The sequence below is a fragment of the Oryctolagus cuniculus genome, chromosome 21, assembly GCF_964237555.1.
Source record: "Oryctolagus cuniculus chromosome 21, mOryCun1.1, whole genome shotgun sequence".
In the NCBI taxonomy this organism is placed as follows: Eukaryota; Metazoa; Chordata; class Mammalia; order Lagomorpha; family Leporidae; genus Oryctolagus; species Oryctolagus cuniculus.
Genome location: NC_091452.1, coordinates 5,354,626 through 5,381,123, shown reverse-complemented (window position 1 = coordinate 5,381,123; position 26,498 = coordinate 5,354,626). Strand labels below are relative to the sequence as shown.

The following is a 26,498-nucleotide window of genomic DNA, read 5'->3' as shown; positions in this document are numbered from 1 at the left end:
CTGTGACCCACACCCTGCTGCCGTGCCCCCTCTGGCCCCGCAACATGTAGGCTGGGACCTTGGAGGCGCCGAGGGGCCTGTGGCTGCTGCCCCCGCCCAGCCCCCACGTGCACCCATACCCCATCCGTGTTACACGTCAGCGGCTGGGGGAGATGGCCACGCAGAAACACCTCAGCCTCGGGCCAGGAAAGCAGGTCTGAGCCCATGGTCCCGGCCCTGCACTGTGCAGAGCCAGGGTCTCAGGGCTGCGCGGGCGCCGTGAGAGCCACACGGTCAATCACGGGTCCGCACACGGCGCCGGGGCAGTGGGCTCTTCTGGGGGAAGACACGGGCACTCCGAGAGGGGCAGCATCGCAGGGAGGGGCAGAGAGGCCCAGGAGGCCGAAGGTGAGGGACACATGAGCCTGGGGAGGGACAGGGTCCAGAGGGAGGCGGCTCGAGACCCAGGGGCAGGAGAGCCGGGGCAGAGAGGCCACGGGGCCACCCCAGTCCCTCCTCCCCGACACAAAGCAGGGCCGCGACAGGCGTCCTGGGGCCTGCGCCCACCATCTGGGGCCTGCAGTGCCATCAGCTCCCGGCTCCCCCATTGCCAGTGCCCCAAACCCACAGAAAGCACGAAAATCGGGAGCCGGGAGCCACAGCCGCGCTGTGCGGGCTGCAGGCTCAGATCAGCAGCAGCGCCCTGGGCCTCCCCTTGCCTGGGGGCCCCCACCTTGAGGCTCTGCCACTCACATCAGCACGCGGCCAGCACAGCTGAGGGCCTGGGTCACGCAGGCGGGGCCCGGACCCCCGTGCTCCACAGAACGGCGTCTCCGAGCAAATCTCAGCTCTCCACGCCTCAGTTCCTCATCCAAAAAACCCACATCGTCACCCACTCGTCTCCGCCACTCAGGCCCTGGGTACTGAGCTGGGCGCTGCGCTGGGGACACAGCAGGGGGCCGGACAGACCAAGCCCTGGCCCTCAGGGAGGCGCTGCTCACAGGGGCCATGCTGGCCATCGGCAACAGCTCTGGGTGCAGGGACCCAACTAGAGGTGTAGGGGAGAGAGACAGGGGAAGGAAAGAGGCTGGAGTTAGGGGAGGGGTGGGCTGGAGAGACTGGGGAGGGGGAAAGGCTGGAGAAAGCAAGGGGTGGTGGGCTGCAGAGACCAGGGGGTGGGCTGGAGAGACAGGGAGAGGGATGGAGAGATGGGGGCATGCTGCAGAGACCAGCGGTGGTGGGGGGAGGCTGGAAGATGGGGTGCCTAGAGAGACGGGGAGAACATTGGGTTGGGGAGCCTGGGGGAGGGGTGGAGAATCGAGCAGGGTGGGCTGCAGAGTGCCCAGCACTGGGATCAGGTGCCGGGGCCTCCAGGAGACAGCCGGGAGCTGAGCTCCAGGACCCCAGGAGGGCCGCCGGGAGGGACCTGGATGCAGAGGGCGGCACAGCAAGTGCAAAGGCCCTGCGGCGGGACGGGCTCAGCACAGCTGCCAGGCAGACGTGCACACGCTGGCTCCACAAGCCACGTCAGCGAGGCCGACTGGGCAGGGCGGTGAGCGTGGACGCAGGACAGGGTTTGGACTTTCATGCAAAAGACAGGGAGCCGAGAGGGTGCAGATGCGGCGCTGGCAGCAGCGTGAGCGCGCTGGCTCGGCTCTCCACCGCGAGGTCTCCGTTTCTATGGCGGACTCCTGGACCCGGCCAGCAGCCCGCACGAGGAGCCCAGAGCCTCTCCAAGTAAAGAGCTGGAGAAACGCGGGGAGGCAAACACAGCCAAGGGACAGGAGCCGACCTGCAGCGCGCGCCTGTCGAGCTGGGACGGCCTGGGAGGCAGGATGGACGGCGCTCGTCCCGGATCGCGGACCAGAGTAACACGAGGCGCGCGTCCACGCTGATGTAAACAAACGACTGCACAAATAAATGGGGGAGGGGAAACTTCCCCCCAGGCCCAACGAAGAGATGCCCAAGGAACCCGGAGAGAAACCGCGGCTGCCGCGGCCGGGCCGCGCGCCGAGGGCGGCCGTGGAGATTGTAAGGAGACGGGGAGGCCGCACGGCCTCCAGGTACCTGACAGCACCCGAGTCACGGGGGCAGGGAGGCGGCCCCAGCACAGCCTGCAAAGGGCTCCCCTCGGGCCTCCAGGAGGTTCAGTTCCGCTCTCCCCGCGCCAGGGCCAGGGTCCAGGAGGGGTCCCCGGCAGACACAGCCACAGCCAGCGACTGGGTGGATGGCGCCATGCCCCAGGTGCAGCCTTCTTCCCCAACGCCCCCACACACCCACCCCATCTCGCTCCACAAAACACCACCAGCCCTCCGGGGCGGCCCCCAACAAGACCCTGACCAGCCTGACCCCACTCGAAATCCTGACAAACAAGACACGGCCACAGGCCAGGACACAGGGACTCGGCGCCACGTGGGAACCCAGGTGGCATCTTGGCCCAGGGAGCGGATGTTAGCAGAAAGCCTGGCAAACGCCAAGCACGCCTGCGGTTGGGCTGCTGTGTCGGGGGCGTCTCCTGGGCACGTAGGACAGCCGCAGGCTCTGCGGGAGTTTGCTGCAGTCCGTTTGCAGCTCTCCAGACGTGCAGGGCAGAAACCCAAAACGCACGGTGAGGACAGATGCCATTCACTTCCGATGCCGCGGGCTCCTGCCGCCTACCCCACTAGGACTCGTGTCACCCCCGGCCGCTCCAGGCGGGAGCTCACTGGGAAACAGGACCTTCAGCAAGGCAAGCGAGACAAGGCGGGCACGGGGACCTACAGAGGGGAAACCTCTGTAGGGTGGGCACTGGAGTCCGCCCTCGTCCCCGCTGGGAGGCGGCAGGTGACGGCTCGCATGCTTGGGCCCCGCCGCCCACAAGGATGGCCTTCCAGGCTCCTGGTTCTGCCGGGCCCAGCCTGGCTGTGGCAGGCATTTGGGGAGAGAACCAGTGGATGGAAGATCTATTTCTGTCTCTGTCTCTGCCTGCTTTCCAATTAAAAGGAAACACATAAAGAATTTTATCTAAAAAAAAAAAATCTAGAAGGGAAATCTGGGGCACAGACTGGTGAGGACGGCGCCATGGGAAGTGGGGGGCGATGGGGACAGTGAGGCCGCGGCAATACGCGGACCGCCAGGAAAGCCGTGGACCCCGAGGCAGGTGAGCAGGGAGCGCCCTGGGGCCTGCCCAGCCCGGAATCCTGGCCCCGACCATCCGAGGACGCTGGGTCACCCAGTGTATGGCACGGGCAGCAGCCCCAGGAACGGCCCAGCACCTCAGTCTTCCACAAAAGGCCCACGCGGTCCGGCACCCACACAGTCCTGCCCGTGGCAGCCGCTCACTGCCACGGGCAGCAACCACAGGGCGCAGATTCTCCCCGGCTGATCCGAGCTTCCTTCCAGAGCGAGCACGGTGCCTGGCACCCGGAGACCGCCTGCCACTGCCAAAGGGGACAGATGTCAGGTCCGCAGGCTGCAGCTGGCACCGGGCGCCGGCGCTGGCCAGCACCAGTGTTTGGACTGCGGTGCTTTCTAGAAAACCTGTCCCCATTGCCAGCACTTAAAGCCCAACTCCAGACTTCTCTCAAAACACCAGACGATCGGCCACCCCCGTCAGGGCCACAGGCTGGGATCTGAGGTCTGGACCACCCCCCAAGGGCCTGAGCTCTCGGTCACCACAGTCCCCACCACTCCCTACTCCAGCCCCTCGCTAACTTTCCTCCCCGCCCCTGGCGGCGTCCATCTGGGTCTGCAGCGCCCTTGACTCCTGGCTGAGGTCCGCTTGTTTAACATTCTCCTGGCAAACACTTTTGAGTGTTTATTTTGTTCCAAGCAGCGTTCTGGCAACAGAGACGCAAACAGCTTATTGTGGACGATATTCTGGCCGAGCTTTCTGTCCAGAAGTGTCGGCGAGGGCCCGGCAGGGGCCGGCAGAGCAGCAGCGGGAGGCACCGGGCGAGCGCGTGCACGGGGCGCTCTGGGGTCCTGCAGAACCAGGCCGTGACACAGCGCCTCCTGGCGGGATGCGCCATCTTGCCATCCACACTGGGGCAGGACGAGGGGACAAGGACAGGAGCAGGTCCGCTGGGCCGGGGCGGGCTCTGTGACCCTGGGGAAGCGCCCTGGTGCCGCGGACCTCCTAGGCAGCACACAGGGGACCTGTGGACCACGGCCCGGGTCCTGACTGGCTGCCGGCCGCCGGCCCAGAGGAGTGCAGGGCTGGGCCTGGCCAGGGAGGCTGAGCTTATGGCCAGAACTGGCAGCGGCCCCAGGCCTGAGCCCCAGCCCCCTTCACGGGATCATGTTTGGGCTGCACAGGGCGCCGGGTGGGGGCCCACACCCGTCCCTCCCCGGGGCCCCGCAGCAGGTGCCCACACAGCGAGAGCCCAGGCGCCGGCAGCGAGCACAGGTGACTCCCACATGTCCTGCCACCCGCCACCCGCACCGCAGGAAGCCAGGCGTGAAATTAACTTTAGCTCCAGGGCCTGCGCGCAGACACAGAGAAATTAAAGTGACAGGCGAAGTCCCGGGGGAGGGACCACCCCCACCTCAGCGCAATCACAGCAGTGGCAGCAGAGCCCACGGAGCAGCCCGGGGACGCAAGCCGCCGACCCTGTCACAGCTGTCACACCGCACAGGCCACATGGTGTCCCCCACACACGGAGACATCAGGACAGCGCCGGCAGGCACAGACCTCATAAATACCTGTGGGACCACCGGCTCTGCAGCCCTGTGGGTCCCATCCCTTAGCAGCAAAGCCATGCGCACCTGCTCTGGGCCAGCCCCAGGCTCGGCACACGGGGGCAGACGGTGACTGCCAAATCCCCACGTACGCATTTCACACACTGGGACACTGGGAGCGAGCGACCTCCTGCAAGGACTCGGGCAGAGCGATTCCAGGGCCACAACACAGTCTCGAAGACCAGAGCTCTCTGAGCCCAGCCCCAGGCCTCGCTGCCCCCGGCCCCAGCAGCGGCCACACTGGGGTGGCATGAATGGGGCGTCCCCCACACACTTCAGAGACGTCTTCAGGCACCCAGCCTCCGGCCGCTCGCAACCCTTGCTAGTGTCCCCCAACCTGGCCACCCTCGTCTTGGCTCCCCCTCCCACACAGCGACCCTGACCTCCCTGGTCCTCTCGGCCCTCGCCCTCCACACCTCACCCCCAGCAGCTCCTGCAGGGCCCTCCCCATAGCCCCTGCCCAGGTCCCCTCCCCGGGTGGCCGCTTGCGCCACCGCCTGCTGGAACAAGCCTCCCTCCCGGCCTCCGCGGCACAGCTAACTCACAATCCCAGCCTCCTAGCTGGTCCACGAGGTCCAGCCCACCCCGCCCTGGCCACACAGCCCCAGGCCTTCTGCACAGCCCGTTCCACCTGCTAGGCCGCGGCTGCCCTAGAGGCCCACACGGCTGCCACTGCTCGGCCCGAGACTCCCCTCAGCCACCCCTGCGCCGTCCCCGCGCCTCGTGGAGACTTTGCAAGCGACTGAGCTGAGGACGACCATGCTGCCCCTCACGCCGAGGACCGGGCAGTTCAAGACACTCCCTTAGAGGTGTGCTGCTCCCCCACGCACTGGCCCACTTGCTGCAGAGCGAGCAGGGCTTACCCTAGGACACGACTCCTGGGATCCAGCACGGGGCAAACACCCCTCTGCAGGGAGGATTATGGGATGGCGAGTGGTTCTGTGCTACCCCACCCCAAGTCTGGTCCCATCTGCTGGACCCGCTGTCACCCGTGTGGGCGTCTTACTCCACTCTCACTTGGACTCCGTGCTGTCTTATTTCTAGAGATCACTCACGTTATTCCATTGAAAACGCCACTCCCTTAAAGTGCTAGAACCCGCCTAGGATGTCGGAGGAGGGGCTGACGTGAACAGCCTCAGTGCTGGGTGCACCGCATCCCACACAGGCCTCCCGCCCTCAACCTGCGACCTCTTCCTGGCCGCAGCTGAGAACGGCAGTGCCACTGACCCCACAAGGCTTCTGTGGCAGGGGCTCGGGGCCCAAAGGCCCCTAGGCCAGTCTCCAGGTTGCCCTGGCCATCGCTGGCAGTGTGGCCAGGCTGGTCACCCATGCCTGTAGGGTCGGGTCACTCCCACTACAGCCCTGGGCCCTCACCGGGGTTTGGGAGCATGCACAGCAGCTGGGATCACCAGGCGGGCTGCACTGACCACTGACCACTGACCACCAAACACTGCTCTTCCAGGAGCACACGAACGCCTGCGCCCTCAGTGACCAGCCCGGGACACTCGGACGGCGAACCAGCCTGGCTCCCGCTCACCTCCGCCCCGTGCACAGCCACGTGCTCCTCACGGGCCAACGCAGCCCCTCTGACCGCAGCTTCCTGTCTGACCACGTGACGTCACACCCCTTCCACAGCCGAGCAGACCGCGCCTACTAATGCATCCCCGGAGAACGCCAGTCCACTCCCAGCACCCCCCCACCCCCCGCAGCGCCCCGTGCCTAGCACAGCCCTGGTGCCGACCGCGGCACTTACCTCTCCTTCCCCTCCCAGCATCCGTGTGATGGGGACTCTTGTCCCTGGGATACATCGGCCTCTGGGCCTGTGTCAGGGCTGCTAGCTGCCCCGGCAGGGCTGTGTCCCCGCATAGGTGTCCATGGGACCCCAGCACCTTGGCTGGCTCCCGTCCACCCGGTCGGGACGTGGATGCCCACGCTCCACCTCCCCAGCCCAATGTCTGTCTCCTGAAGCCTCACGGGACCACTCGCACCCCTGCACCCCTGCACCTGGTCTGCGGAGCCCCATCCCAGACCCTGCCTGGCCCAGAGCTCCAGCCCCGCCCCCCAGCCCCACGGCGCCGCCAGCACTCACATTTTGATGTTCTCATGGTACTGCCGGGTGTCGGAGGGCTGGTTGTACAGCGGCTGCAGGGCGAGACAGAGAGGCATGTCAGAGCCGGGCGGGAGCGTGGGCAGGGGCCAGGCAGCCCCAGCTGCGGGGCTCAAGGCCCAGGCACCAGGGCACATCTGCGGGGCTGAGCGTCGGGCTGCCTGCCAACCTCTGTGAGCAGGAACACGGGGCATTGTGTGGGCGCCGCCATGGTGGCTGCCCTGGGGGGTGCTGGGCAGTGCTGGCCTGGAAGGAGCCGCAGCCCACACTCCCCCCGGGGTCAACCCCAGCCACCGGATCTGTCTCGAGGCACCATGGAGACCCCCTGCCCCACCCAAACCCTGTGAGGTGTGGCTGCACCCTCCTGCCCAGTGAAGATGAAGTCCAGAACCCGGCCACGTCTGGGGAGCCCAGAGCCACAGTGGGAGGGGCCTGCGCCCTCACCTGGCCCCCACACACGCCCTGGGCACCACAGGAGACAGGAGCCAGCTGGACACCCCTGCCACAGGCACCACTAAGGGCCTGGAGCTCGTCCTGGCTCACAGCTGCGACACCACGAGGACAGGGCTGGACAGCAGCGTGAGGGCCGGAGTGAGTTCCCCAGGGCCTCAAAGCTACGGGCTGTGAGCAGGGACCCAGCACGGCAGTTGGCCAAACGCTGGCCCCACCACTTTCTAGCTGAGGGTGCCCACGTCCACAGAGCTGCGCTCCGGCACGCCACCCACGTCCAACCACTCCCTGGCCGGGGCTTCGAGTCCTGCCTTTCTGCTTCTCCCCGCCAAGCTAGAGCCACCATGGGGCCCAGTGCAGCGGCCGCCTTGAGGCCAGCGGTGAGGCCGGGTGTGAGCTGTGTCCACAGAGCCACTCGGCCGGAGTCCACGCAGGGGAGGGAGCAAACGTGGCTGCTGCCCCGTGACACAACAGGAGCCCTGGCTCAAGGGCCATCCGCTGCCCAGGTGGGGAGTTAACTCATGGCCCAGGCTGCAAGACCCGAGCTCGAGGGAGGGTCCCCTCTCAAGCCCAGCGCCGGCGGGGGGGCAGATCGCACACTCTCTCGCCCACGCACGCTGCAGCGGCGCGGCGGACAGGTACAGGGTGTGGGAGCTCGAGAACGAGAAAGAGCGACGCAGCGTCCTGGGCCTCTGGGCAGGGCCGAGAAGGGACACAGGAGGCCCACCCTGGAGCCTTTCCCCGCCGCTTGGCCAGGGCCACCCGGGCACTGGGACCCCAGGCCCCACCCCTTCCCAGCCCCACACCCAGTCCTGGTCCTCCACGGGCAGGTGGGCCTCGGCAGCCGGGGCTGGTGATGGCGAGGTCCCCACCTCGTGACTGACCGCTGAGCTCCGGGCCCAGCTCCTCTCTCGAGCCGACGTCACCCAGTGCTGCCAGGGAGGGATTCTCCCCGCACTGGGTCACGCTGCCCGCCCCAGGTGCTCGGCCGAAGTGGGGCAAGGATTGCCCACCCCCACCGTGGGGCTGAACAGGAAAGGAGAAGTGAAAGTGGAGAGCAGAGAGCCTGTGGTCAGACCCAGGGCACGGCCCCCGGGGAGACACCGCTGCAGGGGGCTGCTGGCCCCTGAGGGCTGACGTCCAGCCTCAGGAGCCCCAGGGCCCTGGGAAGATGCCCAGCCCCCACCCTGGCTGACTCAGGCCAGCAGAACAAAGACCCGGCCCCAAGCGCGGCACAGCCGAGCCCTGGTTCACAGGCCAGATCCGACAAGGGCCTCCAAGCCTGGGGCCTCAGTGCCCTCATCTGGAAAATGGGCACAGGACAGAGCACCTGCCTTGCTGAGTAGCCCAGAAACTCAGACTTGGTAGTGACTTGGCCTTGTTTGGGTTTTAAAGAGTTCGAGTTGGCCGCAGGAGCCAGGACAGGGTGGAAAGACCTCGGCGGGCTGGGCAGGGGGCCCGGGCTTCCATTGCATAGGAAGGGCCAGAGAAAGGAGACCCAGGGCTTCCAGGCAGCCAGCAGGGTCCTGATGGAGCGAGCGGCCCCTTGCAGTGGCTCAAGGGGAAGACCCGGGAGCACCCTGCAGGTGCACGGCCCCTCCCCCAGGCAAGCCAGGCCGGGGCCCCACCGAGCCCAGATGCTCTGCTCCATCCTGGATATGGCCCCCAAAGCAGCCAGGGCATGGAGAGGGGCAGTGACTCAACTCCAGCAGGCACAGTGTGGCCAGGGGGGGACCAGGGCCCACACAGTCCCCCAGCCCCACCTCGCCCTCTGCACGGGGCTGCACGGAGGCCAGGCAGCTCCCCGGGCCAAGGGCTGCATTGGCACCAGGGGCAGGAGCCAACACCGTGGCCGCAAGGCCACTCTGAGCCCCCTCCTGAGTGGGGCCGCCCTGGGGACAGGGAGGCCCCGGGCTGTCCCTGGCCCTCTCTGAGGGCACACCGAGGGCACTGGCGGCGTGCAGCCCGGGGCAGGGGCAGGCCCCGCCGTGACTCAGGCGGGGAGCGCCATGGCCCTGACCTCCAGCCAGCCGCGGTGACGGAGAGAGCCGGCAGGGCCAGGTGGACGGCGGGCAGCAACAGAGGCGTCAGCCCCGGCCTCAACCCCGCAGTGACACCACATGCTTAAAATAACTCCTCCGCACAGGAAGGAAGCGGATGACTCAAAGCAGAGGGGCCGGCCGCTCTGAGCACACCCTCCGCCCACCCCAGCTGCAGCAGGGACCGAGGGGTGGCCGGCAGAGTCGGGGCTGCACGGGGGCGGGGCCTCCCCATGGCCCTGGCTGCCGCCGCCTCTGCGGCACAAATTCCACCGAAGCTCTCACACAGGGACTGCGCCCGTGGGCAGGAGCCGGGGGGGCCCCAGGAAGCCTCGCCTTGGCAGTGCCCCTGGCCACGCCGCAGGCCATGAGTGCAAGGAATCTGCAGCCCGAGACCCCAGCCCCTGGGTGAGCAGCACCAGGCCAGCCCCACAGGGCCGGGGTGGGGGTGGGGGGCACACACAGGGGCCCCTGCAGTGAGTGCAACCCTGAGTTGTCCCACCTTGGACACACTGTGTGCCTGGCCACACCCTGCCCCTTGTCGCTTGCTGTGTGACCACGACAAGACACTGCCCTCTCTGAGGCCCAGAAAACGGGCAAGGCCTCAGCCACGGTGCCCCGTCCTGTGAGTCCCTTCCGTCCCCACCAAAGGGCACCAAGCCACCAGACACCACAAACGTGGCTGCCTCGCAGCTGAACACGGGTCCCTTCTCCCCCGCAAAGTCTGGGGGAGTCTGGGGGCTACAGGGCTCAAGGCCAGCAGACGCCCCCTCCCGACGGGCTCAGCGGGCCCCATCCCTCAAGCCCTGCCTCCCCTCGGGCCCCTGAGACTCACGGGCCTCCAGCTCTGACCCCAGCAGGCCCCGGAGACGGAGCAAGGGGCAGGCGAGGGAGAACCGGGGGAATGGCCCTTCTGCTCTTTAACTTATGATTCCTTTCTTTGCGACCTTGACGCCCTGGGCAACGACCTGGCCAACGACCTGGCCATGGGACAGAGGCACTGGCTGCGTCCTTCCTGCGAGCCGGGCCCTGGAGGGAGGGTGGCCAAGGCCCCAGCCAACAAGCGTCCTGGTGCTCGGCCGCCAAGGATGCCGTGTCCAGGCCTGCGGCCCTTTAGGAAGGTTGACTTCTGAACAGCAGAAGTGTGGGGAGGGGGCCATGGTTTCCGGGCCCCTCCCTGCCCGAGGGACACCCAACCACAGCAGCCCCGTGGGACCAGTGGCCAGTCCCCACACGCCCGCAGACGGGGGACAGCCAAGTCACCTTCTGCAGGGTCAGGCCACTGTGACTCGAGTCCCCAGGGGAGCCAGGTCCCCACGGGCAAGCAGCGGCTCACCCTCAGCCTCAACCAACCGGCCCTGCTGCCCGCATCCGGCAAAAGGGGAAACTGAGGCAAGCAGCAGCTCCCTGGTGGGAACGGAAAAATGGGACAGCCAGCCAGGCTGCTCACGAGGCAGACACGGTGCCGCCACGCGGCCCGGCCATGCACTGCCGGGCACCTGGCCCAGGGCGAAACGCCCGTCCAGCCCAGGGCGGTTGCGTGCCCGGCACCCGAGGAGTAGGAGACGCACAACACGTGGCCCATGCACAGGAGGGGGCCACCGACCAGAGGGAAGGCCCAGTCTGCCCGCCAGGGGACAACCTGGAGACCCTGGCCCAGGTAACACCAATGCTGCCGGGCGGGGGGGGGGTCCGCACACAGAGGCCTGCGGTGGAGACAGGCACCTGAGGTGGTGGCTGCTTACAGCCACTGGGGGCATTGTGTGCCACGTGCACGGCGTCCCAACGAAGCCGGGACTGGGGCCAGCCCAGCGCGAGGAGCCAGTGCCCCAGCCCAGCCCCGGCTGAGTCCTGGTGGGAAGTCCAGCCAGGGAGAGAGGGGCAGCACCTGCCGTCCATCTCTGCCTCCTGAGCAGGTCTGGGGGCCAGCAGCTCACTGCTCCCCAGTGGCCAGTACTGGGGGCAGCTCTCCTGCACAAAACGGGCAAACAGCCCCACGCTGCCGACTGCTCACCACGAAACTGAGGTCCTGGCGGCTGAGACCCGTCCCCCGGCCTCTCACCTGGGCAGTGAGTTCAGAACTGGGCTCTGAAGACCTGACATGGTACCGATGCCCCACGAGCACCCAGAGGCTCCAGGCCCGCCCACCCCGGCACCCGCTCACCCGACAGCACAGGCAGGCGGGGCTTGGGCGGGGCTCCCAGGGCTGAGGCCGGTGCCTGCCGCTGCCCCCAGCCAGGCTCCAGGAGGCCCGGGTCTGCGCTCCAGCTCCACCGCGGCCCTGCGGTGCACCCACCACGGCCGTGAGAGTAAAGGGAGCGACAGCTGCCCAGCACTCACGGCCACGGCAGGCAGCGCACAGAAAGCCACTCAGCAAACCTCCCTGTGGCCCGACGGGACGGGCGGGATCACTGTTCTCACTTTCCATACGAGGAAACTGAGGCACAGAGCCAGAGGTGCACCTGGGAGTTGCAGGCCACTTGTGGTGTCCGCGCAAGGGCTCTGCGGGCTGGGCTGGGCCCCACGATCGCACCACAGATGCGTGCCCCTTCCTGCAGCCCGGCCAGCCGAGCCCTCGGCCACCGCTCCTCCCCTGGCCCGGCCCCCGCCCGGCCTGGCAGCCCTTATCAGGAGGGAGTGCTTCCTGTGCCGGGCAGCGCCGCGGACTTCCTCCTCCCCCTCCTCCCCCTCCTCCCCCTCCTCCCCCTCCTCCCCCTCCTCACCCACCTGCTGCCCGCCCGCCCCCACGCGGCTCCCCGGGCCCCAGCTCACCAGCTCCACCTGGGGCCCCAGGCCTTCCAGAATTCGGTGCGCAGCCTCGGCCTTCTTCTGCAGGACGGAGGGGCGGAGCGGTGAGAGACACAGAGAGAGGAGATTAGAAACAGAGGCCTCTAGGAGCAGCAGGCAGTGGCCAGCCCGCACGCCGGGCCACGGCCCCCTCCTGGCCCGCCCCACGCTGCGCCATGCACACGGGGGCCTCGGGACCCCGTGGCGGCCCCAGCAAGCCGGCTGAGTTTCTGGCACCGTGCCGAGTCCCCCAGGCCGGCGACGTGGGCGCTGCCCCCTGCCAGGCCCAAGCCGCCGCCGTGCCCTGGAAGCCCTGGAAGCCGGCTGGGTCGCCTGCAGGGATCCCGAGCTGGAGCGGGGAGGGGTGGGAGGAGGGGACAGGGCTGGAGCAGGGCCTTCGAGGATTCCGGTGTTTCACAATCACATGACGAGGCCTGCGCTGCCCTGGGGCCTCCCCGCCTCCCTCCCCTCTCACCACCCGGGACTTATTAGGAAGACGGGAACTTGTGGCAGAGAGGACTCCGGGCTGCCGCCTCAATGGGCCAGGCCCCAGCCCCCGCCCCAGGCCCTCAGCCCTGAACGCAGCCATTGTGCCTCGGCTTGGGACCACCAGGCCCCCCTCCCAGGAGGCCTGGACAGGGCAGGGAGGCTGGGCGGGCGGAGGCGGCTTCCCCGTGGCTGGGGCAGGGGGCGGAGGGCAGAGGGCAGGACCCGGGCCAGTGCGGGCTGCGCAGAGAAACCAGAGCGGCACACTCGGCGGCGGCCAAGCCAGGGGGACCTGAGGTGTTTGTCATGCGCTGGGACCATCTTCACACGGAAACCGCCCAGCGCCGGGCCGGGGAGGCCCCGGGGCTCCCAGCAGAGGGAGGCGCCCAGGGCGGCCCCTGCACAGTGGGTTTGTAGGTGGGCTCAAGCTGGCCTAGAACAACCTCTGCCTAGAGCCCAGGGCCCAGCCCACCCAAGGCAGAGCCATGCTCTCGGCCCCATTTGTGCAAGCCAAAACCCCGAGACCAGCATCCTCGGAGTGCGGCTGGGGGCCGGAATCAGGGGTGGCTTGTGCGACCACGGCCCCGTCACTGTGGCCGCTGTGAGCCAAGCACTGGGCGCGTGGCACACGGCACGCATGATCACACACAAGCACCACGTGAGGCGGAGACGAGCAGCAGTCCCACTTTACAGATGGACAGACTGAGGCACAGGAAGACGATACAGGGAAGAAGTCCCTCTGTGGTACGCAGGCTCCAGGAAGGGAGAAAGCCAAGGGTTGGGCTTGAGGCCAGCTCCGGCACAGGGAGGCAGGTGCCGCCGACAGTCACCGCAGAGCACCCTGGGGTGCCGAGGCCGTCAGAATCCGAGTCGGACTGAGTGTACGGGGCGAAGTAGAGCTGGGCTCCCTGAACACTTCCTGAGCACCCATTCGGCATTGAGCCCGGGAGAGACGGACGTCCAGAGACCCAGGAGCAGACAAGGGTAAGGGTGGGGTTCAGGCAGAGATAGGTCCGTGGGGGGCACATGGGGGCACAAGGTGGGCACGGGCCACTCTTCCAAAAGGGCCAGGAGAAATCGGGAGCTGGGTTTTGAGGGGTGAACAGGAGTCCGTGTGTACCGCGAGGCTCTGGGGGACCAGCAACAACTGCTCACACGGACTAAGGGGTGACTCCGGAGCAGCCGGGCACGAGAGCTGCACGTCCCACAGTGGGCCTGCGCCTCGGATCCTCAGCCTGCGTCCCTCCAGCCCCCGCCCCTCACCCCGGTACCAAGCTCCCAGGCCTTCCGCCAGGAACAGTGACACAGCGCGTGCTGTCGCTTTCCGCTTTCCGCCTTCAGGGGGCGGCAGGGCAGGACGGCGCGGACGCAGGCCGCAGACCCGGGCGTGCTCAGGACGGAATCCAGACTCCTGGCCGGGGTCCCGGGGTCCCGGGGTCCCAGCCCCTCACAGGGCCTTGGCCTCTGCTGTCCGCACACCGCTCCCCAGACACCCGCAGCCACTTCTGCCCCGGGCCTTTGCACCTGCTGCTGCTGCGCCTGGAACACCACTCCCACCTGCCCTCAGCCAGAGGGGCCCTCGGTGACCACCCAGGACAGCCCACCACCCCCTCGCCCTGGCCTGGCCGACTGTGCGGCAGCCGAGCAGCGGGACGGACGCAGAGCACCCGCCGTGCCTCTGCCGGAGGCTGTCTCCCCGGGACGTCAGCCCCCAGAGCTCGGCTCTGCCCTCAGCCGCGAGCACGGGACCAGCGCCTGGCACAGAGGGCGCTCGGGAACGCTCTCTCCGACTGGGAGGGGCTCAGGCTGGGGTCGCCCTCTAGCGCCGGCCGGCGCCTCAGCGTTCCGGGTCCCCGGCACCTGCACAGAGCTGGGCACACAACCGGGTCCCCACGCTGAGATCTGTAAACGCCCTAACATCCGACATGTGTGCCCCCAGCTGAGGCCCACTCACGCCTGTCCCCATGCGTGTGGCCCACGCGACCACGTGCATAGCCATGATGTGTAAATGTACAAGAAACCACATGTGTGCCCCACACCTGCCACCTCACGCCCACCCCCTGTATACGTCAGCCCATCACATGACTGCGTACCGATGCCCACAGGGACACAGGTGCACAAGCAGACACACGTGTGCCCACATGTGCTCACTCGTACACACAGGCACTCGGTAGCCACACACACATGTCCACATGTACACGCAAGTGCCAAAGACCCACAAGGAACCACAGGCCCACGCGTGCTCACATACACCCATACTGACCTGCCAACCACACACAGTCCTCCTCCAGGATGGAGGACTGAGAGCCCCCCACCACCCGCCGGGGAGCCCCAGGCCAGCTCCTCACTGAGCGAGCAGGCAGCGGGGACAGCGCCAGGAACCCCCGGCCGCACGCCCTGGCTCCAGGAGCCGCTCACCCAGAGGTTCCGCTGTGTCTCTGGAGGAGCCCACGGCCCGGAACCCCGGCCAGGAGCCCACCCCGGGGGGTGAGCGAGCAGGAAGAGCAGGCAGTCTGGGAGCCACGTGCGGGGCGTGGGCAGGGCAGGGGGGCAGGACTGGGGTGGGACCTGCCAGAGGACTCCGGGGGTGAGGAGCGGGCCTTGGCCACTGCCCAGAAAGGCCCGGATGGCGACTGGGCCTTGGGGCGCCAGGACCCCGAGTGCTCTGCAGAGTGCCCGGCTCAGCAGTCGCTGTCAGGACGCAGACGAGCTGGGCGCTGCTCGCGCCAGGGTCCCAGGTCCTCGCCCCTCGCCAGGGCAGGCCTGGCGGCCGCAGGTCCCACCCCCCACCACCCCCGCCCCGGCCTCCATCTCTGTGCTGGACCACCTCGGCCTCTCCCCAACCATGCTCATTTCTGCAGAGCTCACGCGAGTCCGCCTCCTCCATGAAGCCCACCCCGGTAGTCAACCCACTGCCTGAAGTGCTGCAGCCCCACGCGGCCACCGCCCGTAACTCCCCGTGCTGCCCACGTGTGCCCTCCACCTACACGCCAGGCAGGAGCTTCCAGTGCAGATCAAAGGAGGCCCCCACGGCCCTCCGGGCTTGGCTGCGCGGTGACCCCGCGCCAACTGCCGTCTGCAGGCACCTGCCTGCCCGCTGTGCCGCTCCCACTGGCAGGAAAAGCCCAGCATAGCGGCGGCTCCCGGTGCGCGCTGCGTGCCTACCGAGTGAAGGCTCAGAGGAGCCGGAAGAGCCGGAGGCGGCGCGCGGCGGGGAGCTGCGCTTCCCAGGCGCTGGCCTCGCCCTCCCTCCCTCCCAGGAACCAGCAGGGAAGGGAGTGGGAGGGATTAAAGGGAACCCCTGCTGCTCCCCGCGGGTGGGCGTGAGTCCTGGCTGCCCTGCCCACCATGTCTGCAGAGGCTCAGCCCGGCGGAGGCCCCCAGCACCCCACGGCCTGGGAAGACCCTGCCTCTCACCCTCCACTCAGCAAACACGGGTCGGGCATCGGCGCCAGGCACTCTGGCAGGTGCCAGTGATGCAGCCAGGCCAGCCGGGCCAGCAGACGGCTCTGGCCCCCAAGGGGCTCCTGTTCCAGGAAGTCAGGAGAGCCGATGCCTGTCCTGGGGGGGGGGGGGGACAAGGGATGGGGAGAGCAACAGCCAGCAAGGGGAGAGGGGCCTGGGAGGCTTCCAGGATTAAGCAGGGCCTCACTGAGCACAGAGCGGGGCAGGCGACAGAGACCTGGCGGGAAGGGGCTCCGAGCAGAGGGCCAGGCCGAGGGTGCGCCGCCCGGCAGGACCAGGGCCACCACGGCCTCCACGGAGAGGCCACCTGGGGGACCCTCGCCGTCCCCCACACCACAGGCTCCTAGGGCCAGCTCCGTCTTGGCGCCACACCTGCTGCGGCGTCTCGGGCAGCTCACCTGCCCCCTCTGAGCCTGAGCTTGCTGAGTAACGTGGAGAGGACGCAGGCACCCGTCGCGTACAGATGTGGACGGGAGGAGATGCAACGCGCAGCGCACGGACAGCAGCAAGAGCAGAGAGCCAGCGACACTGACGACAGCCCCAGCCGGCACTTCCTGGGTGCCAGGCACTGGCCCGGGGGCACGCAGCCGTGACCGCGTGAGCCCCGGAGCAGCTGCACACGGTGCGTGCCGATGTCATCTCGTCTTAGCCAAGGAGCAGGAAGCACAGGAGGACTGGCGAAACGCTCAAGGTCACAGGGTCAGGAGGCGGGACAGATGGGATGCGAACCCAGGACATCTCGCTGAGCCACACGTGGCCCCTTGGCTCTCCTACAGTCAGCCGGGGCAAGGGGGTGTGGGAGGGCGGCCGGAGCAAACAGGCCGCAGGAGCCCAGCAGGCCAGCGCTCGTCCTGCACCATATGACCACCTCAGGAGTGCAGGCAGAGCCCAGCTGGCCGATTGGCAGTTTCCTGCCATGCGTTCCCGTGGGCCACCGAGGGCCCAGCACCGCCACAAATGCCGCCAGCTCCCACTCGGACTCCGAGCACTGATTCAGCCGGGGGAGAGGCCACAGAACCACAGCCAGGAAGGGTGGCCGGGGCCACAGCAGGGGGAGGACGGGAGGTCACTCTGTGCCCTCAGACAAGGACCAGCCCCTCCCCCCACCGTTCACCCACCCATGAAATAAAGGAGGGACCCCGGCACGCGTGGGTCCTGCCGAAGATCACCAGAGCCCAGCTCTACGTGGCCTCGTGGGGGTGACGGGGAGCTCACCACCTCCCCAGCACCAAGTGCCACCTCCAGGCAGCCCTGGAGATAGCCTGCCCGGGCACCTCGGCCCCTTCCCAAGATGGAGCCCCTCCCAGGGTCCCCAGAGCCTGCTCCAGGCCCCGTGGGTCCGTCAGCCCCAGCTCTGTGACCTGGACGAGGAACTCGCCGTCTCTGGGCCTCAGTTTCTCCATTCGTGAAAGGGAAACGGCGCCTGTGAGCCCCTCGCAGGCCTGTCTGTCAAGGGCTGACGGGCAGGGGCCGGGCAGGAGCTGCTACTGTGACTGCCTGTGCTCCAGCAACTCCCTCCACACGGGGCCTGGAGCGGCTGCCCTCGCACGGGGCCAGGGGGCCTGGGGCTCCCCACGCCCCACAGCCCAGCCACGGGCCCAGCAGCCACACTCGGCAGCCACCCCCCGCCGCCCACCTGCAAATCCGCCTGGGCAGGAGGGTCACCATGCCCCCACCTCCCCGACGGGGACGCGCGGGCGGGACGTACCCGGTTCTCGTCGTAGATGATCTGCACGAGGCTCCGGTGCTTGGCCTCGCTGGGCGGCGGCGACACGGGCTTCTCCGGCTCGGCCGGCTTGGCGGCCTCCTCCTCCAGCTGTTGCTGCGGGACGGGCAGAGCGTGAGGGGAGGGCTCCGACCGCACGCAGGAAGTCAGGCCGCTCCCCGCTTCCTCTGAGTCACTCGGGCGCTCGGGCTGCGCAGGGGCCCCGGCTGAGCCTCCCGGCTCCTGGCGGGCCTTCCCGGGGTTCAAATCCTGCCCTCGAGCCTGGGCAGCCAGGGGCCGGAGGCACGCCGGGCCTCGGTTTGCTCCTCCGTCGTGGGCACCGAGTGAGGTAACGGTGCACAGCAGGGGCCGGCTTGCCGACAGCCCCCAGTGTCACCCACTGCGGCCCCCACAGGACCATCGGCACCAGGACGGCTGTGCTGGCCATGCTGGCCGTGCTGGCCATGCTCGGTCTGTGCTGGTCCCATGCAGCGCAGCGGGCACCCTCGTTCTGCAGGGGCTCCAGCCACTGCTCCCTGCTGGGCGGCCCCCTTTTTGTGCAGGGGCTCCTTGGAGCCTCCCAGCACCCTCCAGGGAGTGGAGGCCCAGGTGGGGACGCTGCGCCCCCTCCGGACCGGCTGGGCAGCCTTGGGCATTCCCAAGCATCTCCGAGCCTCACCTCCTCACGGGGACATGGGGCCGAGAACCCCTCTGAGCCCCCCGTCACTGGCTTCCCCTGCACTGTCGCCAGCACCGACCTCGTCTGCCCTGAGCTCTGCATGCTGGAGCCCCCCAGCCCCCACCACCTCCGGGAAGGCCGCCCCTTCCTGCTGCTGTCTGCGCTCTGCCCGACAAGGAGCAGAAAAGCGCAGGGCTCGCGACACCGGCCCCACGCCACACAGGCAGCAGAGGCCCGGTCTGCCACCTTGCAGGGCAACACGAGTGAGAGGGGCCCCGGCTCCTCTGGGCTCACGACGCCCAGCCTGCCCGTAGCCGTGAGGCAGACTACCAGGAACCCAGAGGCAGCCGAGAGGAAGGCTGTGCAGAAAGCATCGGCAAACCCGGAGCCCTGGGTGGGGCAGAGCAGCTTCCAAATGCCCCCAAAGGTGCAAAACCAATGAAGCCAAGTAATGAAGCAGTCAGATGGGGCAGGCACATAGTCAGATGGGGTGGGCCCAGTCAGATGGGGTGGACACATAGTCAGATGGGGCAGGCACACAGTCAGATGGGGTAAATACCCAGTCAGATGGGGCAGATACCTGGTCGGATGGGGCAGGCACCCAGTCAGATGGGTGGGTACAGGAGAGTCTCTTCCGTCAGAGAAGTGGCCTCCCTGAGGCCCACCTGAGGCAGGCAGGGACGCGGGGAAGAGGTGTGGGCTGGGCAAGCCTCTCTCAGACTCCCGGGAGGACCAGCACTCCCTGGAGGGTGCTGGGAGGCTCCAAGGAGCCCCTGCACAAAAAGGGGGCCGCCCAGCAGGGAGCAGTGGCTGGAGCCCCTGCAGAACGAGGGTGCCCGCTGCGCCGCATGGCACCAGCACAGCCCGAGCATGGCCAGCACAGCCAGCACGGCCAGCACGGCCAGCACACTGCTGCTGGATGTGGGCAAACCTGCTGGGGAGACCGGCGGGCAGCCGCTCACCAAGTCCAACCAGAGAGCCCACGTGACCGCCAGGAAAGCCGGGAGAAGAGGGAGCCCCGGGGCAGCGCGCACAGCGGCCAAAGGGAAGAAGCCCAGGTGCAGACAACACGGCTCTGCACGCCGCGGTCAGGAGCAAAGCCCCGGGCCAGGCACGGTGCACAAGAACCTCGGACAGGTGCTGCGGCGCGAGCCCCGACAGGAGAGGTCCCCGGTGTGGGATTCCAATGGCACAGCACGCCCGGAACAGACGGGGGGCGGGGGGCACTGCTGCCCGGGCCGGGGCCTCCTCTCGGAACCAGCCGAGTCGCTGCACCAAATGCCTCTGAACCGCGATTGCAAAGGGTTGGTTATGTTTGCAAATTTTACTTAAAAAAAAAAAAAAGAAGAAAGGTCCAAGTAGAATTTAGAAAAAAAAAAACCAAACCCTGACTGTGCAAGGCCTCTCTACACCGCTGGCCTCCCTCTGATCCCTCACAGGAAACCCTCTTACCAGCCCTGCGGCCTCTGACCTCTGGCCAAGCCCCACTGACCGTCCCCCAATCCTGACCCCGAGGTCCCTCGCTCCTACACAACCTCCAAAAACACACAAGGCGCCCCCTCCAGGAGGCCCTCTCTCCTCAGCCCCGACTCCAGGCCCACGTGGCTGGGATGGGCCTGTGTCCCTCATGCAGCCCGCATACCCTTGTCTGGAGGGACCCGGCATGAGCCCGCCGCCCTGGCAGCCTCCCAGGGGTGGCCAGCAGACAACAGCGAGCACCTTCTATGCACCCAGCATTGCCAGGGGCACGGCAGTGGCCAGGGAGACAAGGGCTCTGCTGTCCGGCGTGGCCGGGGGACCACGGCTAAGCGAGCAGGATAACAGCATCCTAGGATGCTGACGTCACCAACTGGGCAGAGGCTTCTGCCAGGACCCACACAGCCCAGGCGTTACGGACACAGCCGGGCACAGCTGTGTGCCAACCAAACTTCATTTACAAAAACCAGCAGCAACACACATTGGGCTGGACCGGCCGCTCCGGGGACGCAGGCTGGTGAGGCTCTCGGTGGAGGGGACCGCAGCAGGGCCCTGGGGGGCAGCAGGGAGGGAGCCAGAGCGGAGCCAGGAAAGCGGATCAGCAATGACCTGACACCAACGGCCCGCAGGCCAGCGCCGTGGGGGGAGCATGACAAACACCTCTTCACGTGGCCCGGTGACTCGGACAGCGACCACACGGCTTGCTGTCAAATCACACGACCCTGCCCCTGCGCACAACCCCGGGACGGGGCGGCCTGCCTGTGCCCATCACACGGTCAAGGGGACCGAGGCTTCCGGAGGTGAAGCTTGTAAAGCCACACGTGGCGGGGGAGGGGAGTGACGGCCGCCCCACGCTGCCTGAACACCGTGGCACCAAGACTGGACCTGTGCGGCCCGGCGACAGCTCCCACGCTCCGACAGCAGCAGCTCCAGGGCCTCAGCGAGTGTAGACTGACTTAACCGACACACAGCTGAGAATTCCAATCCCGCAGCTACACCGCAGCGCACACACGGCCCGCGGCCACCACGCAGGACGGGGCTGGGCCTCCCGAGGCTCCTACGGAACAAACTCAGACGGCGTAAGGAGGAGCCGCTCAGGGGACAGCACCGCACTGTGCATCCTCCGGCTGGCGCAGGTGAGAGCAAAGGCGGCGCCCGGCACTGGGGGGCGTGGGCGCACGCTCACCACCACCGCTTCCGGTACCACCCTCGCTGTGGGGCCCGAGAGCCGCCCCCGGCCCGCGCACCTGCTTCTTCTTCAGCTTCGAGATCTGCTGCTCCACCATGGTGATCTCGCGGTCCACGCGGTCCATGTTCTGGATCAGCTCCTCCTTGGACAGCCGTGGAGGGACCAGCTCCAGCTCGGGGTCAGCATGGGGAGGGCTGGGCGGAGACACGGGCTCCAGCTTGCCCGTCAGGCTGCGGTCCTGGGAGAGAGGGACAGCGGGCATGGAGTCAGCGCACGGAGCACCCCAGCTCCCAGCGAGGACTTCACAGCCCAGCACACCAGGCGCCTGCCAGTCACCGGACGGCTCACGGGTGCCCCGCCTGCCACAGACCCTCCGAGGGTCAAGGTCCTTCGGAGTCTTCCACAATGAGGCCCCAGCGCTCCCCTGAAGCCCCCGCTTTTCCCATAGCACCCCCTCTTCCGCCGGGTCCCACCCCCACACCCTCCGTCACTCTTCACGATGCTCCCTCCGCCCATCCAAGTAGCCACGGCCCAATCCACCGCGGGCGGGCTGGGGACATCCACGCTGCGCGATGGCCCATGGCCGGCACGTGCAGAGGGACCTGCTCTGAGCGGTGGGTGGCAGGGGCCTCCGCCTCTGCCTGTCATTCCCCAGCTACGTTCCTGATGGGCTTCCCCGAGGGCAGCCCTCCGCGGAAAAAGGCTGCTTTCAGAACTGTGTTTGCCACCCGAGGGAAGAGGGAGCCGGCGCTGTGTCTCCGGGGCTTCCTGGTCCCGCGCCCCTTGTAGAGGGAACACCTGCTCACGGGGCACCTGCTCTGCCCCATGCAGCACCCTGCCGCAGGCTCCTCGTCTGTGCCACGGGGGAAGGAACAGTCCCAGCCGCCCCAGCAGTCGCGATCTTGAGTGTCCACGTGTGGAGCGTGCGGAGCCCGTGCAACCCAGCCCCGAACCCATGCCAGCCTCAGGCCCAGCCGCAGCTGCAGCCGCGGCCCCAGGGAGTGCCAGGCCGCCACGGCCCCGCGCCCACGGCAGCTGCACCGAGGACACAGGGGGCAGTATTCCCAGGACAACTGCAGCCAGGCCCCCTACTAGCAGAGGCTGCGCCATCTTCTCTATACCCCCCACACCCACCCCAAGACCCCAGCAGAGCCCAGAGGGGCCAGGAGTGCCAGGATCGCTCTGGGTTTGCCTCCTGGCCTCACTGTCACTGTGGGAAATGTGGGGACATGGGAGCCGGCGCTGGACTGCAGAGTCTCCCTCCTCACACCCAGGAGCCCTGAGGGAAAGGGCAGGAAAAGCCCAAGTCCCTCATTGGCCCCAAAGTGCCCCCACCCCAGAAATGTGGCCCGGGCCGCTCTGCTCAGCAGAGCCCAGCCCACCAGCGACTGCACCCCTACTGCAGAGACGCGGCAGCCAAGCCTGAGGCCTGGCCCACACCAGGCAAAGCCTGCAGGCAGCATAAGGGACCAGGCCCAGAAGTATCTCAGGCCTGAGGGCCTGATGAGCTCACCCTACCGAAAGCAGCCGCCAGCCACGCACAGTAAACGTGCACGGTTGTGTACCAATAAAACTTTATCGACAAAAGCAAGCCGAGGGCCAGATCTGGAGCTTGTGGAGCTCACTGTCCCCTGAGCGGAGCAATCCACAAGTCGTGACTCCGGTCACTGTCACAGCCATTGTTCTCCCGCCTTCCAGGCACGGGCACTAAGGGACAGCAAGGGTCAAAGGTGCCCGAGGCCACACGGCCACAGCGCAACGCAGTCTGCGGTTGGACGATGCAGAAAGGGGGGCCCTGGTCACACATTTGCTGCCCCCATAGAATCACACGTCTGGGCAGAAGAACCAAACCAAGATCCTTCTAGGAACCCAGGGCCTGGAACGCCCTGAAATCAGACAAAAGTGTGTATGCAAGAAAACCCCCTATAAAAATGCTCACAAGGGGCCAGCGCTGTGGTGCAGCGGGAAAAGCCGCCACCTGCAGTGCCAGCATCCATATGGGTACGGGTTCGAGTCCCAGCTGCTCCACTTCTGATCCAGCTCTCTGCTGTGGCCTGGGAAAGCAGGAGAAGATGGCCCAGGTGCTTGGGCCCCTGCACCCACATGGGAGACCTGGATGAATCTCCTGGCTCCTGGCTTTGGTCTGGTCCAGTTCTAGCTGCTAATCGTGGCCATTTGGAGAGTGAACCAGAAGATGTAAGATCATTCTCGCTTGCTCGCTATCTCCTTCTCTCTGACTCTGCCTTTCAAATAAAAATAAACAAATCTTTTTAAAAAATGCTCACGACAGAGCCAGTGCTGTGGTTTAGAGGGTAAAGTCACTGCCTGCAGTGCCGGCATCCCATATGGGTTCAAGTCCTGACCGCTCCACTTCCGATCCAGCTCTCTGCTGTGGCCCAGGAAGGCAGTGGAAGATAGTCCAAGTCCTTGGGCCCCTGCACCCGCATGGGAGACCCAGAAGGAGCTCCTAGCTTCAGACAGGCACAACTCTAGCCACTGCAGCCATTTAGGGGTTAACCCACAGATGGAAGACCTCTCTCTCTCTCTCTCTCTTTGCCTCTGCCTCTCTTTAACTCTGCTTTTCAAATAAATAAATAAATCTTAAAAAAAAAATGCTCATTTATGGCCAGCGCCGTGGCTCACTTGGTTAATCCTCCGCCTGCAGCACCAGCATCCCACATGGGCGCCGGATTCTGTCCCGGTTGCTCCTCTTCCAGTCCAACTCTCTGCTATGGCCCGGGAGAGCAGTGGAGGATGGCCCAAGTGCTTGGGCCCTGGGAGACCAGGAGGAAGCACCTGGCTCCTGCCATCGGATCAGCGCGGTGCCAGCCATGGCAGCCATTTGGGGGGTGAACCAACGGAGGGAAGACCTTTTTCTCTGTCTCTCTCTCTCACTGTCTATAACTCTACCTGTCAAATAAAAAAAAGAATGCTCATGAGGGTGCATGTGTGTGCCAGTGGGGGTGGGCCTGACAGGAGGGCAGGGCAGGGGCCTGGAGACATCCGGTCCCCACGTAGCAATTCAGCAGTGCCTCACGTATCTACCACCCCGGGGCCTTTGCACAAGCTGTGCCCTGTGGCTCAACCCCACTTCGGTGCCAGGGAAATCAGAGCCACACCTCCAACACCAGCTGGCCCCTCCCCGGTGCACTCCACAGCACCTGGTCTCCCAGGGCTGCTGCAGGACACTCCTCCCCTGCTCTGCCACCGGGGCGAATGGGGACGAGAATGCAGAAGGGCGGGCTCTGGGGCCAAGCGTCCACCCAAGCCAGGAGAGCGGCTGAAGAGCAAGGCTGGCACGGGACGCCCCCGGCCCCCCGGCTGGCCGCTCAGCTCCTGCTGGGAACGTCGGGAAGTCCCGGAAACACCTGTCCCTTCAACTCCTGGGGGCAAGGAGCCGTCTTCCTCACAGCTTCTTCAAGGCTCAGATTCTGCTGTGAGCAAAAGTGCACGCCTGTGTCCATCAGCCTTCGGAGAGAGAAACCACGCAGGCGTGGCCACGATTGGGCCGCTCAAGGGACCGAGGCACCGACACCTGCCACAGCTGGCCGCACCTTGCAAATGGGGTGCCGAGAGACGGAGCAGACGCAGGCCCCCGAGCTGGCGGCCGGTGTGGAACGTGCAGAGGCGGCCGACGGACGGGCAGAGCACCCGCGGCCCCAGGGGCAGGAGGACTGGGGAGGACGGGGAGGGACCCCACAATGGCCAGAGTTCCCTCCGGAGTGCCGAGAATGCTCTGGAATGCGGTGGCAGTGGCGGCAGCCGCAGGGCTGTGCACAGCCTACATCACTACCTGCCCACTGTAATGGGTTAATCTCGTGCTGCGACGGGGTGAGCATGCGACACAGCACTTGGAGCACGCACGTCCCATGTCAGAGTGGCCGGGCTCCAGCGCTGGCTCCTCTGCTCCCAATCCAGCTTCCTGCTCGTGCACGCCTAAGGGCTTGGGCCCCGCCACCCGCCACGAGACCCAGGTGGAGCGCCTGACTCCCGGCTCCAGCCTGGCCCGCCGTCGCAGGCATTTGGGGAGTGAGCCAACGGAGAGACGACCTCTCTGTCTCTCAGCCTTCCAAATAAAAGGAAACACATGAAAACACGAAGCTCCTGGGGAAGCTGCACTTTGAACAACCCACCGTACCTGACCCTCACCTCAGTCCCCAGGAAGAGGCGCAGCCGGATGGCAAGGAGCCGGCGACCAGGCCTTGAAGGCCGCCCGAGCCTGTGGGAGGCACACAGAGGCCCCGCCCCCGCCCCGGGCTGCCAGCGAGCAGCTGGCACCGCTCTCCATCCGCGGCCGCCCGCCCGTGGCACGAAACCTCAGGCCAGCGCTGCGGAGCGGAGCTCATTACGCAAAACAAAAGACACAAAAGACGTGGGGGCGGCAAGGGACTCCGAGGTCCCAGATCCGGGGAGGGGGCAGGGCCAGCCCCAGGCAGCCGCAGTCTGTGCCTGGCCGGGCCACACTGGCAGGCTCCAGGAAGGCCCTGAGCTGGCGGGGGCGGGGGCTGGAGCGTGCAGAGGCGGAGGGAGCCCTCTGCCGCCCCTGAACCTCGGAGCAGCGAGGCTGAGCCCCACACTGCTCTGTCGCTGACAGAGATCACGTGACAAACGGCGGGGCCGAGGGGCCAGGGCCGGGGGTCTTGGTGAGCTGGACCACGCTGTGCCCCTGGAATTTAATTTACTAGGCAAGCCAGTCTGATGGGGCAGCCTGGGGGCCCTGAACAACCCCAACGTGCCCTGGGCTTTCTGAGGGACGCCTCTGCCCGCCACAGACCCCAGAGGCAGGGGCAGGGGCGCGTTTTTCACATGAAATGGAGCGCAGCTGGCGCGAGGGCGAGCAGCAAACGCCGGCCCCAGGGTGCAGCTGAATTCCACAAGGCAGACGCAAAGCCCGGCCTGCACCGCGGGCCTCCCAGGCCGCCTCCCGCCCAGCACTGGCTCAGAGTTTCCAATGGCTTCAACAGCCTGCAGCAATTACAGCAGAGGCCACGCACCACCCAGGGGCCCCCCACAGGCCCTGGGAACAGGAAGAGACGGAGCAGAGACCACCAGAGGCCTGTAAAGCCAGAGACACGGAGCGCAGGCAGCGCGGGAGCACGGAAGGGGGAGCCCCAGGCGGTGGGGAGGGGGAGCCCCAGGCGGTGCGGGGGTGGGGGTGGCAGAGAGCCACAGTGAGGGACACAGACCCTGCCGGCAGGGGCTCAGCCTCTGGCCAGAGCAGACACCTGATAGGGACAGCTGGGACTGGGACAGGAGTGCCTGGGGACAACAGCCCACAGGGCCAGGAGCCTGAAATCCCCTGGGATCTCCAGCAGGAGGGAGGCTGCAGGCAGCATTGGGAAGGCACCTGGGGGGGGGGGGTGAGCAGGAGGAGGGAAGGAAAGGGGTGGGGCGGGGGGAGGTGCCAGCAGCCAAGG

The 26,498-nt window shown here is 67.1% G+C and overlaps 1 protein-coding gene across 37 annotated transcripts in view; it reads right to left on the bottom strand.

Moving 5' to 3' along the window:
• NCOR2 (nuclear receptor corepressor 2) overlaps positions 1–26,498 on the bottom strand; it is a 161,648-nt gene that overhangs the window by 71,238 nt on the left and 63,912 nt on the right. For all 37 annotated transcript variants that reach the window (XM_070066061.1, XM_070066057.1, XM_070066071.1 and 34 more), the window contains 4 exons: positions 21,140–21,319; positions 17,741–17,854; positions 12,067–12,123; positions 6,788–6,840 (listed from right to left, as the gene is read on the bottom strand). In XM_070066061.1, coding sequence (XP_069922162.1) covers positions 6,788–6,840; positions 12,067–12,123; positions 17,741–17,854; positions 21,140–21,319 — 404 coding nt within the window. The remainder of the gene's footprint in view (positions 1–6,787; positions 6,841–12,066; positions 12,124–17,740; positions 17,855–21,139; positions 21,320–26,498) is intronic.